Source organism: Cyprinodon tularosa, unplaced genomic scaffold, assembly GCF_016077235.1.
Source record: "Cyprinodon tularosa strain WSP-4 unplaced genomic scaffold, ASM1607723v1 ctg6, whole genome shotgun sequence".
Classification (NCBI taxonomy): domain Eukaryota; kingdom Metazoa; phylum Chordata; class Actinopteri; order Cyprinodontiformes; family Cyprinodontidae; genus Cyprinodon; species Cyprinodon tularosa.
In genome coordinates, this window is record NW_024039340.1 from 3,987,801 (window position 1) to 4,004,556 (window position 16,756).

Here is a 16,756-nt window from a genome sequence, read left to right on the forward strand (position 1 = left end):
AGCCTCCGTGTAGCCAAGGCAGACCACCCTACACGAGAATACAGCTCACAGTAATGGGTGCGAGCTTTACAATTAGTAATAAATCACAATGATGCTGATAGGCTGCATCAATCATCTGCAGGCATTGAGCAGATGAATGCATATATAATATATCACCATAGTCCAGCACAGTTAAAAAAGTGGATGCCACCAACTGTTTTTTTACATTAAAAGAAAAGCACAGCTTATTTCGAAAGTAAAAAACCCAATTTTAGTCTCAACTTTCTCACTAGACAGTGAATATGAGGCTTAAATGATAGGTGGTCATCAATAACAATACCAAGATACTTATAAGTCGTAACAATCTGTATTTAAACTCTACTTATTTATTTATAAAAATACCAGTCTTTAATACAACCTTAGTGGTAACACATGAGGACATGCCAGGTTCAGATCCAGTCCATATTCCCACCTATTCACTGTGTCAGATATTGAAAAAAGACAGTTGTTATGAGGCATGTCATTTTAGTTTTGATCTTATCCCATCTGGACAATAGATAATTCTCTTTGTAAATTATTGAAGGTTTTAAGCAATCTTGTACTTGAGTAAATATGAATAAAAATACAGCATCTAGCCTAAATTACTGATGTGGAGACTGAGTGTAGGATCATATCCAATGGTTTTGCTCTTTTTAGTCCATATTTTGCTCACAAGTTAAATAATTATTGCTCAGTCTAGTTTAATAATCTTCCGTTGGCATTTAGGAGTAATTAAACCAACATAAATAAATAAAGCTTTTAGGTTTGTCTCTCAAACCCATAGAATATCCACAAAAAGAAAAATAACCATTGCATTTTATTTTTCAAAAGATCAGCCCCCCCCAAGAAAAGGCAAACAATATCCAGAGAGGATGTGCAGAAAAACTCGATTATCCAGGATTCGTAGAAGAGAAACCACAGGGATGTTTTTCTTTTATTATTACTGATCTTATTCATTTATCCTTATTTTGGTCCATTGAATATGTTTAAAAACTTAATTTCCATCACACCTTCCAAACTGAAACAGTTCTCTCTCCCATCATGGTGAGTTTTTATAAAAGCCTCCTAGAAGGTCTGAATTGTTTAGCTGTTTTGTCAATTGTAAGAAAAACTAATAACATAATGAATGAAGCTTTTTAATCCTTAGCCTATTATCAAATATTCATACATAGTATAGTTTGCATAGGTTTAGATTGCACTGGTTCCTTTATCAGTGCCAGTAATGCAGTAATAGCTTATTATTTCCTAATTGTTTAATTTACTTGAACTGCAGATAATAATTAATAAACAAAGTTGTAAAGTATATTTAAGATGCAATTATTTTAGTGGGGCCCATTTTGCTTTAATTCAATTCTCTAAAAGTCACCAGAATGTAGAAAATAATGTATAAAGTAAAAAAAAAAATGTTCCACATAACTACAGATCACTTATTGTTACTCAGAAACATTTTCTATTCTATAAAAATTCCAAATGTTTCCATTTTGTTTCAGTTAAATCCTCAGAAAACTTCCAACCTATAACTGCTCCTGTCCTCATCTAACCCTGACAGGGTTTCCTGTTCAAACTGTTTCAAAATGTCACTCCAAGGTTTGGAGAAAATGTGGCAGCCCTGAATTATTTGATAAAATGTGCTAAAGGCACCAAACCAAGTGGATAGGATCAGCTAATGCGGTTTCTTGATTTGTCATAATCATGGAAAATGCTGCATCATTGGAGACTACTCCCTTACTCCCTCTAGCGGTCATTTATTGTTTGAAGAAAAAAAAAATACCGAAGAGGACTGTGGGTAGTGTAGTACCCTGACCAGACACCTCGGTGAATTTCTCCACCGTTTAACTACAACTCCCAGGGTCCTTTACGCCGATAAATAAAGCTAGACTAGCTGCGGTGATTTGACAGCGGGTAGTCTCCTTCTCCTGCCGGCTGGCTGCCTGACAGCGTTAGCTTTCGGTCTTTGTTCACCTTCACACTCTTTTTTTAGTCACCGTCAATCCGTTTGCGGAATGTCCGACGGGGGAGGGACGGAGGAAGGCACCGGCACCATGGAGGTGTCGGCCGTTCAGACGGTGGCGGACACCTCGGTGCTGCAGAAGCACATTAGGAAGCTGGTTCCTCTGCTGCTGGAAGATGGCGGCGAGGCCCCGGCCTCCCTGGAAACCGCCCTGGAGGAGAAGAGCTCCGTGGAGCAAATGAAGAAGTTTCTCTCCGACCCCCAGGTTCACACCGTCCTGGTAGAGAGAAGTTCACTCAAAGGTACATTTAGAAGCCTACATTTATAGGAATTAATTTAAATTAGTTGCATTGTTTGGCACATATGGTGCCTATTTTAAAGCTAACAATAACCTTATTCTATTGAGTTATTCCTAACTGAAATAAAAATGGAGGCCTGCCTTCATCTTTTCAATTTAGAAATGAGCTAAAGTACAGGTTTAGGAGAAAATGAGTCAATTCATGCTCTGATACCGACAGGGTTGAACCTGCATGCAGGTGCAATTAAGTAATTCAATTCTATTCAGTTTATTTCTATAGCACCAATTCACATCACGTCATCTCAGGTCACTTTACAGTTCAACCAGATCTAATCAAATTTTCTATCTAAGAAAAAAACAGCTGATTGTATCGACTCATTGACTCTCCAGCAATCCCTCACACGAAGCATGCTTGCAGCGACAGTGGAGAGGAAAAACTCCCTTTTAACAGGAAGAAACCTCCAGCAGAACCAAGCTCAGTGTGAGCGGCCATCTGCTCATCCCAGCCCTTCAGGTCTTGGTAATAGTGGGTTTGCTGGCACACAGAAGGGAAGAGAGACCTACTTCTAGCTTGCAGATCCATGCAAGATGGTTGGAAGTAAAAACTTTTTCATGCAAATGTTACAGTAAAGTCCTGAAACGATGGCGTCTGGTTGAGTCTATCGTTTCCAATTAAAATTTTTTGCAAACTCGTTCAGCCCTAGTCCAGATGCTCCTGTTAGTTAAAGGTCAGTCCGTTAAAGTGATGGGATTTAAACCTATGTTTTATTTTGACTGTTGATAACAGCCTGAGTAAACTGAAGTACATATATTGATAATTTGTGCAGGCAGGCATAGCTAATAAATCTTATTCTTATTGACATTTATTCAAAAATAGACAGAAAAGCTTGGTGACTTGGTGAATAGGCCATCCTAAAGGCTTGTTCTGCCTTTAGGCTTTTATCATGTGAATCAGTGTTAATCAATGCAAACCTTTATTTTCAGTCAGATGCTGGATGAAATGATCTTCTTTATGCTTTATATTTTTAAACAGCTGTGTTGTTTATTTGTTTGGGCATCTTATGACCAGCCACGCTGTTAGTCTGCTGTCTGGTCATGGCTTTTGATGAGGGATACTGTAATGTTTTCAGGTTGTTTTCCTGCAGTCCAGCCTGCAAGTGTTTAAATGTTAACCCTTTATAGGGTAAGTTACGGTTTTTGATCACTTGCATACCCCCTACAAATGTAAGGGGGGGTGCAAGTCTCCTTACATTTCTCCCCCCCGTCCCTCAGTGAGGTCTAGAAGCAAAAATGTTTACATACATCCGTTCAGCAAAGATTCTGCTACATGGCATTTGACCAATTAGATGAGCCTTTGAATACGGTGGCGGGGAAGTGCAAACCAACAATACAAAATCTGACACACTTTTACAAATCATAAAACAAATTTACATTTCAGAAAACACTTTTACAACTAACAAAATCCGACGGAAAGGGAGGGACTGTCTTCGAAGCTTACCCGGAAGTGATAACCGGAGCGTTCATGATGACCCAAGATGGAAGCTAATCGAGTTGCGTTTTGCCCGTTCTGCGGCACTCATATGAGCAGTTTAACGCATTTTTTTTTTTTTCCTGTGGTCGGTCCTTGGAGTTTTTAAATGGTACAGAAGAGACGGAAGAACCAGATATGCTGCAGCATTGCATACATTATTTTAATGAGGGTCACTCGTACGCTGTAATCGTAGACCTGATGTCATGTTTACATGGTGTACACATCAGCTTGAGGTCTCTGAAAAGCAAACTGAATGATGCCGGTCTCTGAAATTCTGTTACTCCTGTGTCGGAAGCGCATTGCAGCCAGAGAGGCGGATCTGAGCATTTTCAAGGCGCTCCTGATAATTTTTCGGTGTAAACAGCTCATATAATCATGTCAACTTTGTAACATACAGTTTAATCGGTTGCTGTTTTTACAATAAATAATAAAATAAATACATTAACGAGGTCTTCTTAAGCTGTTGTGTGTTGTTTTTTTACACGCCAAGAGAATCGGTGTGACTTAATGTCAGTCACCAAAAATGTCAGTCACCAAACAGATTTCCAACACTTAGTTTATTTTTAATTTTTCATTGCTGATATAAGAGAATGGAAACTGACTGATAGTAGGGCACACAAATTAGAATTTCTGGTTAATCCCCTTCTAATGTAAAATATTAAATATTACTGGATTAAGGACATTTCTAGTATAACATATCACACATATCAATTTTAGAGAAATTTTGTCAGTTGTAAAAGTGTTTTCTGAAATGTAAAATTGTTTCATGATTTGTAAAATTGTTTCATGATTTGTAAAAGTGTTTCTGATTTTGTATTGTTGGTTTGCACTTCCCGGCCACCGTATTTGAATGATATATTATCTACAGTAAATTAAGTTGGGGGGGGGGGGGGTGAATTAAAAACGTAAAAAGCGAATTGAAAAGTAAAAAACGTATAGTTAAAAATTATATTTAGGTTTATAAAATAAAAAATTTAAAAGCAACAATCAGCATTAATACCTCTAAGGTTATGTTGGCCCCCCCAAAAAAAGTGTTTCTTTCACTTTAATGCTACGTTCAGACTGCGAGCAGCAAAAACGCGCGTGCTGCTTTATTTTTGATGCCTGTACCAGTTTAGTTCTGACGCGTGGCTGAAGCATCTTTGCTGCTCGGTAGAAAAAGTGGCTCTGATGCGCGTTGGGTGGAGCTACCCTATCCTTTCTCTGCCTGGAACAATGGCAGCTATATTAGCTGTGATCAGCGGGTAAAAAGTAGTTGGAATCTATGTTGAAGTGAGAAAGTCCTCCTGAAAACATGGTCTGTGCAGTCAGTTCATCCAGATTACCATCCTGCCTTCAAAGATTATTTCTCTGTCAGAGCCGCTCAGACCCCCACATACCGGCGGGGCGCTGTCAATAGGAATTTGCCGCAGCGGCTGGAAGGCATTTTTCATGTACGTAATCCAAACTGCAGGCACCAGGATAATAAAAGCAAACATGTTTTGTTGGCAGATTTCAGCATTTTAAGTTAATTTAGGCTTTAATGAACAGTTTCAGAGGAGTGATCATAGCGCTCTGCATCAGCAGTGCTGTGTCCGACTCCCTGCCAGCTCCTATATCAGCTTCTCTGATTGGTTGATGCGGCGCGTCGAGCAGCAAAAGTTCAATTTTTCCAACTCCAGCAGCTGCTGCGTTGCGGACCTTTTGCTGCGCCTTGATGCGTGTCGACCCATGACTTTGCATGTAAACTAGCTGCTCCTGCTGCCTCTGCTGCTTTAGTTGTGAACGCAGCATTATTTCTTATAGAAGCACTTTTGTTATTTTTCTTAATATATTTTATGGCAAGTTGGCTTTTCTTATCACATTGACATTCATTTTTGCCATCAAAATATCCATATTTTCTGAATGTTACAAAGGAAATAAGGTTTTATCCTGAATTACAATAACACTATTTGCTTTTCAAATTATTGACTGAGTGCCCTGTAAAGGGTTAAGTGTTATTATTTTGACTTGTTGTGTATAATCATATCTATAAATCCTGTTGGTGACCTGGTGTCATGGCTCCCCCATTAGAGGAGGAAGGACGGCCTCTTTACAGGATCCTGTGTCAAATTTTATGCTTCAGACCCACAGCTGGTTCCTGATTGGCCTAGCCTCGTGAGACCATCCTGATCTCGCGAGCTTTCAAGGTTTCACTTGCAGATCAGTCTGGAGACTCTCCGTTAAAGAAAATTTGGAGCCGTTCACCAAACGAACGTCCAATCAGCGTTGGCTTTGAGGCGGGTTGAGGTGTGACGCAACGAGAAGCGCGACAGTTCAGTCTAAAGAACATGGCGGCTTCAGCCGATGAAACTAGCGTTAGCGTGGCTATCCAGCAAGTTTTATGGGAATTACAGAGTATTTCTTCACTGAAAGAAGAGCAAAACACTGCTCTGGAGGCTTTTCTCAGAGGAAAAGATGTTTTTGCTCTTCTCCCGACTGGTTTCGGCAAGAGTTTGATCTATCAATTGGCTTGTGCCTGGCTTGTGGTTGTGTTTTCGTCGTCGCTCTGTTAGTACGTCATATGCTTCGTTGATCTGATTGGTTTATTTGGCCCGTCTATCACCAACATAGGCCAATCAGCTAACCAGTATTTTCGCCCCTTCCCAAAATTTCTTCAACGGAAGGTTTCCAGATGGATATGCGGAGCAAATCGGTCTGGCGGAGTCAGGTTATGATTGTCCCTCTTGCATTGTGGCGTGGAATAACATAGCGCAGACCACGCTTCAATATAGTGCATAAATCAAAAATATCTGTGACAAGCTCACTGCGATACACTGCTGCTGGAGGATAACCAGGCCTTAAGGGAGGGACGCAGGCCATTGATGCTTCTAAGTGGAAGTAGGCAGACTGGGTTGAGGTTATTGATAGGGATTGAAAGGATAGGGTGCTATCGAGGATGACGCCCAGACCCTTAACCTGGGGGGACGGGGAGATGGAGGAGCAGTCAATAACTTTCAGAACTTTGAAAAATATAGAGGATCAATAAAACAGAACGGCGTTTAAACTTCTCCACAAACAGCAGCTGGTGGTCTTTAATAGGAATCCACTGATTCAGGTTTTTAGGGGCAATGCTAATACTGGTTACTATGACGTCTGTTTAACTGATGAAGAATTGAACACCTCTTCTGGTTAAAGCAATAAAAACTTGGTCCAGGTCTGGTTGTTCAGTTCAGCATCTCAGTTTTCTGTTTGTTCTTCCAGAGGATGTTGGAGATGAAGGGGAAGAGGAGAAGGAGAGCATCGGCTACAAAATCAGCATCGACATTCGCTACGGCCTCAAGTCCAACAGGTGACTAACTCCTGGATGTTTCACAGCTTTCAGGAAATTGTCATTTCTTCACCTGAACTTTAGTTGGATACCAATGAGTTTCTCATCTCGTCTGTTACAGCTTGGCTCTGATCAAGAGGACGGGCGTCATCGATGCAGATAAGCCCATATCCACTCAGGTCCGGGTTCTGACCCTGAGCGAGGATTCTCCCTACGAGACGCTCCACTCTTTCATCAGCAACGCTGTTGCTCCTTTCTTCAAGTCCTACATACGGGAGTCTGGCAAAGCAGACAGGTATTTACCGATTCTTTTATTTTTCCTTGGCTTTGCCTTAAGAAGAGCTGATGGATGTAATTCTCTGCTGTGGCTTGAAGGGATGGGGATAAGATGGCTCCATCAGTGGAGAAAAAGATTGCCGAGCTGGAGATGGGCCTCCTCCACCTGCAGCAGAACATCGAGATTCCAGAAATCAGCCTGCCCATCCACCCCACTATCACAAACATCGCCAAGCAGTGCTACGAGCGAGGCGAGAAGCCAAAGGTCACCGACTTTGGAGATAAAGTGGAAGATCCCAGCTTCCTCAATCAGCTGCAGTCTGGAGTGAACCGCTGGATCAGAGAAATCCAGAAGGTGAGACGAACAAAAGCCTCCAGGGCTTTGTTTAAAAAATAAAATGGATTTCTAGCTAGGGCTGGGGATATGAAGAAAGTCTAATATCACAATATATTGGGGCTCATAATGGATATATAACACAATATGTGTAAATTACCTTAAAGTCGTAGGGAAGTCGTATTTAAATGTCAAATCATTCTGGCTTAAACATGTATATAAATGTACTCTTTATCAGAAGATATCGTCCCAAAATTTAGAAAATTTCGATAAAAAAAAAATCCTGTCTTAAAATCTTAGTTTTTTTTTTTATAGTTATACGTCAGCCTCAACACCTAAATTCAGCCAATCCCATCTTGATCCATATGTCGCAGCTAATATACGCAACGGTTAAAATCAGAATCCTTTCCTTTCCCATTGAGTTGCGTCCCAGTGTTCACTGGGATGGACGTCTGTGTCTTCGGCAGGCGTAGAGCTAACAGAACTGGCAGCGTTGCGAGGCAAGGGCTCAAACATGTACGGCTGGAAGCCTTCTACACCAAACCAAGCTTCTGCCGCCCTGGCGTCCTCTTCCACAACATCTTCGTCCCCGCTTTCCTCCTCTAAATAAAAAATGGATGACGGAGGAGACTCATCCACGACCTCCGACACTAAGCTCTCCTCCTCTTGCATGTTTCCGCTGTCCATAGCGTTCCTTGACAGCGTCGTTTCTAAGTCACCAATTTAGTGCTACTTGGTCCCAATGGAATTTCCCATTGGGAACCTGCTAGCACTAAGTTGCTAACTGGTTAGCAAGATGCTTCCGACAAACCGGCCACAACAGAGGAGAGGTTTATGATGCATTCAAAGTGACGGCTTAATGTCATGCGAATTTCTACTCGATAATTGAGTTTAAAATCATTTTAACTATTGCTTGTGGGAAAATTCAAAAATACATCGAGTATATTCGGAGATTGAAAAGTAAATGCTTAATCTGGGCGTACACTGTACAATTTTTTTTTTTTTCCTTTTTGGGCCGATTCTCTAGTGGTGCGAGAATTTCTCGAGGGGGCCGAGTTGCAGCCTGGTCGTGGTTGTGTAGTGCACAGAGGTTAACGAGGGGCCATCAGCCTCTAATGAAGCCCCCCCCCCATCAGCAATCGGAAGGTTGGTAGAAAATCAGTCAGGTGGTTGTGGACAAAAAAGCGGGTTTCACTCTAGTGACCTTCATATTCCTCTTCTACTCGTTTGGCTTCCGGATAGACGAGTCCGAGTTGTTAGTCTTTTATGTTCAGTTATATGCCAGCCCACTAGGGGGCTCTTATGGGGGAGAAAAACAAATAAAAGTTCTCCTGAAATCATATCAAAGTGGAGTTATCTTTGGGCTAACACGAGTAACGCCATCTCACTGCGGAGCTGAGTCCCACGTGATTTTTAGACGTACAGTGCGAGCAGGTAGATCACATCAGAGCGCTAGGCCGCACATTGTGAGAACATACATCATGAGCTGTGAACTTTTAATCGCTGCTGTTTCATCGTACATTGTGAGCTGTCGCTGCGTGCAACGATTGAAATAATCGTACAGTGTATGCCCGGCTTTAGTTACTCTGTCTAGTAACGAGTTAATTTTATTTAGCGGTTACTGAGTTACTAACTTGGCTAATTTTTTAAGGAAAGTTCCCAACACTGCTTCTGACTCCTCTCCACCTCCTCCTATCAGGTAACTAAACTAGATCGGGATCCGGCCTCAGGCACCGCCCTGCAGGAGATCAGTTTCTGGCTCAACCTGGAGAGAGCTCTCAACAGGATCCAGGAGAAGAGAGAAAGCCCAGAGGTTCTGCTGACGCTGGACATCCTCAAACACGGAAAACGTTTCCACGCAACCGTCAGCTTTGACACTGACACCGGTGAGGGAGAGGTGCCCGTTACACCATTATTTTGTTTTTATCGCGTGTTTTTTTTTATCGTGGGCTTAATAAACTTGGGGGATTGGTGATGTTCTCCTGTCAGGTCTGAAACAAGCAGTGGAAACCGTGAACGACTACAACCCTTTGATGAAAGACTTCCCCCTCAATGACCTGCTTGCTGCCTCGGAGCTCGATAAGATCCGCCAAGCACTCATTGCCATCTTCACCCACCTAAAGAAAATAAGAAACACCAAGTATCCCATTCAAAGAGCACTGCGTCTAGTGGAGGCCATCTCCAGGGACCTGAGCTCCCAGCTACTCAAGGTTCTGGGAACCAGAAAGCTCATGCATGTTGCTTACGAGGAATTCGAGAAGGTCTGTTTTGGTGGATCTTCAATCAGACATTTTATTTTTTCTTGCTCATTTTAGCTTCCTGCAGTGGTTTCTAACCTTTGTTTCTGTGCTCAGGTCATGGTGGCTTGCTTTGAGGTGTTCCAGACCTGGGAGGATGAGTACGAGAAGTTGCAAGTGCTTCTGAGGGACATTGTGAAAAGGAAGCGTGAGGAGAACCTGAAGATGGTGTGGCGCCTTAGCCCCGCCCACAGGAAGCTCCACTCTCGGCTGGATCACATGAGGCGCTTCAGGAGGCAGCACGAGCAGCTGAGAGCCGTGATCGTCAGAGTGCTCCGTCCTCAGGTGTGCTAATGATGCTTAAAGCCCAGTTTGGGTGCTGCTATTTGTTCTAAAACTTGTTTTAATGTAATCAAATAAGGGCTGACATTCAACCCCCAACCAGATGATTTTCATCTAGAAGAATTTAAGTTTTTTAATCTGATGAAACTCTTATCCACTTAACTGTCTGGCAAAACCAGATGTTATTTTTTTTTATACATCTGAGTAACAAACCCTGCAACATTTAATGTAGAATTCCTATATTAAGACTGACTGCTTGTTTTGCTGTCTTTTTAACTGTGTACACTGCTTTGAAACACAACAAACACATCAAATTCACTTTAAGCGGTCATAGAAACCAAGGGGGTAATACAGCGCTGAAACAATTTCTCCTGCACCTATTTGGTCTAGGTATTTAAAGAACATCTGTTTGCAAGTATTTACAGATAAGACATCTGATCACTGTGACTGTTAGGGCTGAAACAACTGGATCGACTAATTTAGTAATGGATTAATCATTAACTGGAGTAAAGAGACTCTAAAACATGTCTGTAGCTGACAGAGCGACCTACTTAGAGCAGGAATTATACCAAAATTTTAAACAAATATTTTACATTTGAGCTATAAAAAACCTTTTTCATCCAGAATTCCACAAGTCAAAAACTTTTTGTTTCACCTAGTTTAATTTTATAAAAAAATGTTCTTTAACAAATCTTTGGCTAATCGATTAATCGAAAAATTAATCAAACGATTAATCAATTAGTAAAATAATAATCAGTTGCAGCCCTTGCATAACACCATAGTGTTTAAAATGGTTTTCTTTTCCTCCCCAGTAAGGAAATCAGCCACTTTTCGATTAATTTCAATTTAATGTGACGATGTAACGTATTATAACATGAATATGTGATTTTCTACAATAGTTGTCCCTGTGCTGTAAAAATGTATATCTATACAACATTGTATGTTGATGATATTGTTCTTTCCTTATGAAATGGGTCTATTAGATGCATTTTTTTTACAATTTTGGTACAACTGCTGCTCTAAACTGGTCTCTCTATGAGATAAAGGCTTGTTTTAGGGTTTATATACTCCAGTTAACGATGAATCGATTACTAAATTAGTTGTAATTTCAGTAATGGATTAATCTGATTGTTTCAGCACTAACAGTCAGAGTGATCAGATGTTTTATCTGTAAATGCTTGCAAACAGATGTTCTTTTAAAAGGCCTAATAGGTCCACTTTTTTGCACAGGTTAAAATCAGATGGGTGGGGAGTGATTAAGGAGCATTGGATCATCAATAACTCTATTTTGTTGTTTTCAGGTGTCTGCGGTGCCTCAGCACGCCCCGGGAGAAACCGTGGAGCCCGAGGATATGAAGGTAGCCGGAGTCCTCCTCGACGCTGCTGACGCTAACGCTATCGAAGAGGTCAACCTGGCGTACGAGAACGTTAAAGAGGTCGACGGCTTGGACGTGTCCAAGGAAGGCATGGAAGCCTGGGAAGCCGCCATGAAGCGCTACGACGAGCGCATCGACCGCGTGGAGACCCGCATCACCGCCCGGCTGCGCGACCAGCTGGGAACCGCCAAGAACGCCAACGAGATGTTCCGCATCTTCTCCCGCTTCAACGCGCTCTTCGTGCGCCCCCACATCCGCGGGGCCATCCGGGAGTACCAGACGCAGCTCATTCAGCGCGTCAAAGACGACATCGAGTCTCTGCACGACAAGTTCAAAGTGCAGTATCCGCAGAGCCAGGCCTGCAAGATGAGCCACGTCCGCGACCTGCCTCCCGTGTCTGGCTCCATCATCTGGGCCAAGCAGATCGACCGACAGTTGACTGCGTACATGAAGAGGGTGGAGGACGTTCTGGGAAAAGGCTGGGAGAACCACGTGGAGGGGCTGAAGCTGAAGCAGGATGGAGATAGCTTCAGGGCTAAGCTCAACACTCAGGAGATATTTGATGACTGGGCTCGCAAGGTGAGGAACTCTCCTTCCGCCTCCTTGAAACACAGCTTTTTGTTTCCTTTCTAAATGTTCGTCTGCGTGTTTCAGGTGCAGCAGCGTAATCTGGGCGTCTCCGGCCGGATCTTCACCATCGAGAGCACCCGGGCCCGTGGGAGGTCTGGAAACATACTCAAACTTAAAGTCAACTTCCTCCCTGAGATCATCACCTTGTCCAAAGAGGTCCGCAACCTGAAGTGGCTCAGCTTCCGTGTTCCCTTGGCCATCGTCAACAAAGCCCACCAGGCCAACCAGCTCTACCCGTTCGCCATCTCTTTGATCGAGAGCGTCCGCACCTACGAGCGCACATGTGAGAAAGTGGAGGAGAGGTCTTCCATCTCCTTACTAGTGGCCGGCCTTAAGAAAGAGGTCCAGGCCCTCATCACAGAGGGCATCACTCTGGTCTGGGAATCCTACAAGCTGGACCCGTATGTCCAGAGACTGGCCGAGACGGTCTTTAACTTCCAGGAGAAGGTGAGGACCTCATATTCTAAGCTGGCTTAAAGAGAACGTGAACACTACAGATATTTATTATGCTGAAACACATCTTTGCCCTCAGGTTGATGACCTCCTGCTGATCGAGGAGAAGATCGATCTGGAGGTCCGCTCTCTGGAGACCTGCATGTTTGACCACAAAACTTTCTCTGACATCCTCAACCGGGTCCAGAAAGCCGTGGATGACCTCAACCTCCATTCCTATTCCAACCTTCCCATTTGGGTCAATAAGCTCGACATCGAGGTAAGCAGAATGAACTAAATGGTACTTCAGTGCTCCCCCTTAATTCTGATGCATTTTAATAAAACCCAGGGCAAGAAACCAGCTTCAGAAACATCAAGTCGATTTGCGTTTAATTTCAACTCAATACAAAAGCAGCCAGAGGATGTGCTAAACTCTAAAGCCTGGTTTATGCTCAGAATCCAGGTCGTCTGCCTGTGTGTCGCAGTTAACGCAGATATGCCCCCCCCCCGTGATATTGCTCCGCATATCCATCTGGAAACCTTCCGTTGAACTAATTTTGGGAAGGGGTGAAAATACTGGTTAGCTGATTGGCCTATGTTGGTGATAGACGGGCCAAATAAACCAATCAGACCAACGAAGCATATGACGTACTAACAGAGCGACGACGAAGAGGAGCCAATTGATAGATCATAGTCTTGCTGAAACCAGTCGGTAGAAGAGCAAAAACATCTTTTCCTCTGAGAAAAGCCTCCAGAGCAGTGTTTTGCTCTTCTTTCAGTGAAGAAATACTCTGTAATTCCGATAAAACTTGCTCGATAGCCACGCTAACGCTAGTTTCATCGGCTGAAGCCGCCATGTTCTTTAGACTGAACTGTCGCGCTTCTCGTTGCGTCACACCTCAACCCGCCTCAAAGCCAACGCTGATTGGACGTTCGTTTGGTGAACGGCTCCAAATTTTCTTTAACGGAGAGTCTCCAGACTGATCTGCGAGTGAAACCTTGAAAGCTTGCGAGATCAGGATGGTCTCACGAGGCTAGAAAACTCTGGCTGTGGTGCCGTCCACAACGCCTGGCACACCTCGGACACTATCCCAGGCACCATGCAGGACGCTAGTTTGTAGCTCTGTGCGACGGTCTACAGCGCCACGGCCAGTCTTTCGGGAACACTACGGTTGAACTGTGTCGTCCATCGTTGGATGAGGGGTTGTAGACGGCGAACAAGCTCGTCAAACTGACAGGAAACCCACCATCCTAACGTCCTAACATAGCGCAGACCATGCTTCAAAATTGGGCATAAATCAAAAATATCTAAAACTTTTTAGTTTTTAGCTGATTTCTCTCGCCTTATATGCTCATGAACCCTGATTGTTCCCATAGATCGAGCGAATCCTTGGCGTGCGTCTCCAGGCTGGTCTGAAGGCCTGGACCCAGGTGCTCCGTGGCCAGGTAGAAGATAAAGCTGATGTGGACATGGACACGGAGGCGCCGCAGGTCGGACATAAGCCAGGAGGAGACCCCAAGATCAAGGTCACTCTCACGGTCGCCCTCGTCTGCAGCTTCAGAAATCCATAAATATCTGAACGCTGTTTAATCGGTTCCTTTTTGAATTTCCAGAATATTGTCCATGAGCTGAGGATCACCAACCAGGTGATTTATTTGAATCCTCCCATTGAAGACTGCCGCTACAAGCTCTACCAGGAGATGTTCGCCTGGAAGACCATCATCCTTTCTCTGCCCAGGATTCAGAGCCAAAGATACCAGGCAGGAAACTCTTTAGTTCTGCGTGTTCCGTCATCCAGCAGTTCTGTTTTCTGAACCAGCCTGTCCTTTCCGATCAGGTGGGTGTCCACTATGAGCTCTCAGAAGAGGAGAAGTTCTACAGAAACGCCCTGACTAGGATGCCAGACGGTCCTGCAGCTTTGGAGGAATCTTACAATGCAGTGGAGGACATAGTTGGTGAAGTGGAGCAGTATGTGAAGGTAGGAGCCTCAGTAAACGATCACCTGAAGCAAATGTTTAACCTGAATCAACCTTTTTATCTTCCTTATTAACCGACCTCCCTTTCTGTTCCGCCTGTCCAGGTGTGGCTGCAGTACCAGTGCCTTTGGGACATGCAGGCTGAAAACATCTACAACCGCCTCGGTGAAGACCTGACCAAGTGGCAGGCCCTCCTGGTCCAGATCCGGAAAGCACGCGGAACCTTTGACAACGCAGAAACCCGTAAAGACTTTGGACCTGTGATCATAGACTACGGCAAGGTAACTAGAACACCGTCTCTGGCTCCATTTCCTGCTGAGGTCTTATCTCGGTGCGTTTCTGTGGCGTTTCTAAACGATTCTTTCGGACCCCCTCCAACAGGTCCAGTCTAAGGTCAACTTAAAGTACGACTCCTGGCACAAAGAGGTCCTCAGCAAGTTTGGTCAGATGCTCGGCCAGAACATGCAGGACTTCCATTCCCAGATTTCCAAGGTAAAGGACACTGTGTTCGCCTGGTTGGTTATAAAATGCGCTCAGTAGATGGACTGATACAGACCATAACGGATCAGGATTTCTTTTTTTTTATCTTGCTTTTTTTATGTCATCCAAACTTAACTCTAGGCAAATTTATGATAAAATGTTCTTGATTAAATAATCTTTCTCACTCCAAAAGGACAGATGGAACAAAAACAACACTTAGATTTTGTGTTTGTTGCTTAAATAACATTTTTGCCAAAAAAAAAAAAGTCATTTTGCATTAAGAACAGATTTTTTATGAAATATTTTCTTCTTCCTGTTATCACCTAAAAACCTTGCTCTCCTTTAGCCTGTGTAATCTACATGCCTGTCCAAATAATGCATTCATTTTAGGCGCCTCACTGATGCATAGAAATACACCCAGGTTTTTACTCGGTTTGTCAGTTTCAGGCTGTCTGGTTTCTCTGTGGATCTCCCGATTTTTAACAGAAATGTTGCTTCCCTTTTCCAGTCTCGACAAGATCTCGAACAGCATTCTGTGGACACGGCGAGCACTTCGGACGCCGTCAACTTCATCACGTATGTCCAGACCCTGAAACGGAAGATCAAGCAGTTTGAGAAGAATGTGGAGGTAAGCGGCTGCGTCCAGCGCTGCTCCCGTTGTTTTAGCTCCGGGGTTGGAATGCGTCCTCCTAACCTCCTAACCTCCGCTTTTTTTTATCGCAGTTGTTCCGTAACGGACAGCGACTGTTGGAGAAGCAGCGCTTCCAGTTCCCACCATCTTGGCTCTACATCGACAACATTGAGGGTGAATGGGGTGCGTTCAGCGACATCATGAAGCGCAAAGACACCGCTATCCAGCAACAGGTCGCCACCCTCCAGATGAAAATTGTCCAGGAGGACAAAGCTGTGGAGAACCGCACCACGGACCTCCTCAATGACTGGGAGAAGACCAAACCTGTTGCCGTAAGAAAAGCTTCTCACTCCTCAGACCACCCAAAACTTCCCTATGATACTTCAGCGTCTAAACTTTTATTTCTTGTAGGGAAATCTGCGTCCCGAAGAAGCCCTCCAGTCTCTGACCATCTATGAAGGGAACTTTGGCCGTCTTAAGGTGGAGCGGGAGAAGTGTGCTCGTGCCAAAGAGGCGCTGGAGCTCACAGATACGGGACTTCTCAGCGGCAGCGAAGAGCGAGTGCAGGTGATGCCTATTGGAGTATTAAATCAAGAATTCATGGTGCCTATTTTATCTGTGAAGAATCTAGCAATGACCGTTTGCATCTTCTGACCTCATAAAAGGTGGCACTGGAGGAGCTGCACGACCTGAAAGAGGTGTGGTCTGAGCTGTCCAAGGTGTGGGAGCAGATCGACCAAATGAAAGAGCAGCCGTGGGTTTCTGTGCAGCCTCGCAAGGTACAGCAAATTAACATCCCTTCTGGACACCATGCTTTCCTCACTGGAAAAACGATCTAGAAATAAGTAAAAATTTCTTAAATTAAGTGTATTTTTACTCTTAAAATAAAATAATTTGATAATATGCACTTGAAATAAACCAATGCAGTTGTGTTTTCTTATTTTAAATGTAAAT

General features: G+C 43.5%; 1 protein-coding gene across 1 annotated transcript in view; it reads left to right on the forward strand.

The window, feature by feature from the left end:
- The first annotated feature begins 1,903 nt into the window (after nucleotides 1–1,903).
- Nucleotides 1,904–16,756, forward strand: part of dync1h1 (dynein, cytoplasmic 1, heavy chain 1) — a 68,408-nt gene continuing 53,555 nt past the window's right edge. Inside the window, exons 1-19 of the mRNA XM_038307011.1 lie at nucleotides 1,904–2,271; nucleotides 7,021–7,108; nucleotides 7,209–7,382; nucleotides 7,463–7,718; nucleotides 9,397–9,583; nucleotides 9,687–9,958; nucleotides 10,052–10,279; nucleotides 11,578–12,231; nucleotides 12,307–12,729; nucleotides 12,815–12,994; nucleotides 14,092–14,241; nucleotides 14,329–14,475; nucleotides 14,553–14,693; nucleotides 14,796–14,972; nucleotides 15,073–15,183; nucleotides 15,680–15,799; nucleotides 15,895–16,134; nucleotides 16,214–16,369; nucleotides 16,468–16,581. Of these exons, the coding sequence (XP_038162939.1) occupies nucleotides 2,022–2,271; nucleotides 7,021–7,108; nucleotides 7,209–7,382; nucleotides 7,463–7,718; nucleotides 9,397–9,583; nucleotides 9,687–9,958; nucleotides 10,052–10,279; nucleotides 11,578–12,231; nucleotides 12,307–12,729; nucleotides 12,815–12,994; nucleotides 14,092–14,241; nucleotides 14,329–14,475; nucleotides 14,553–14,693; nucleotides 14,796–14,972; nucleotides 15,073–15,183; nucleotides 15,680–15,799; nucleotides 15,895–16,134; nucleotides 16,214–16,369; nucleotides 16,468–16,581 (4,068 nt within the window). The 5' untranslated portion in view covers nucleotides 1,904–2,021. The remainder of the gene's footprint in view (nucleotides 2,272–7,020; nucleotides 7,109–7,208; nucleotides 7,383–7,462; nucleotides 7,719–9,396; nucleotides 9,584–9,686; nucleotides 9,959–10,051; nucleotides 10,280–11,577; nucleotides 12,232–12,306; nucleotides 12,730–12,814; nucleotides 12,995–14,091; nucleotides 14,242–14,328; nucleotides 14,476–14,552; nucleotides 14,694–14,795; nucleotides 14,973–15,072; nucleotides 15,184–15,679; nucleotides 15,800–15,894; nucleotides 16,135–16,213; nucleotides 16,370–16,467; nucleotides 16,582–16,756) is intronic.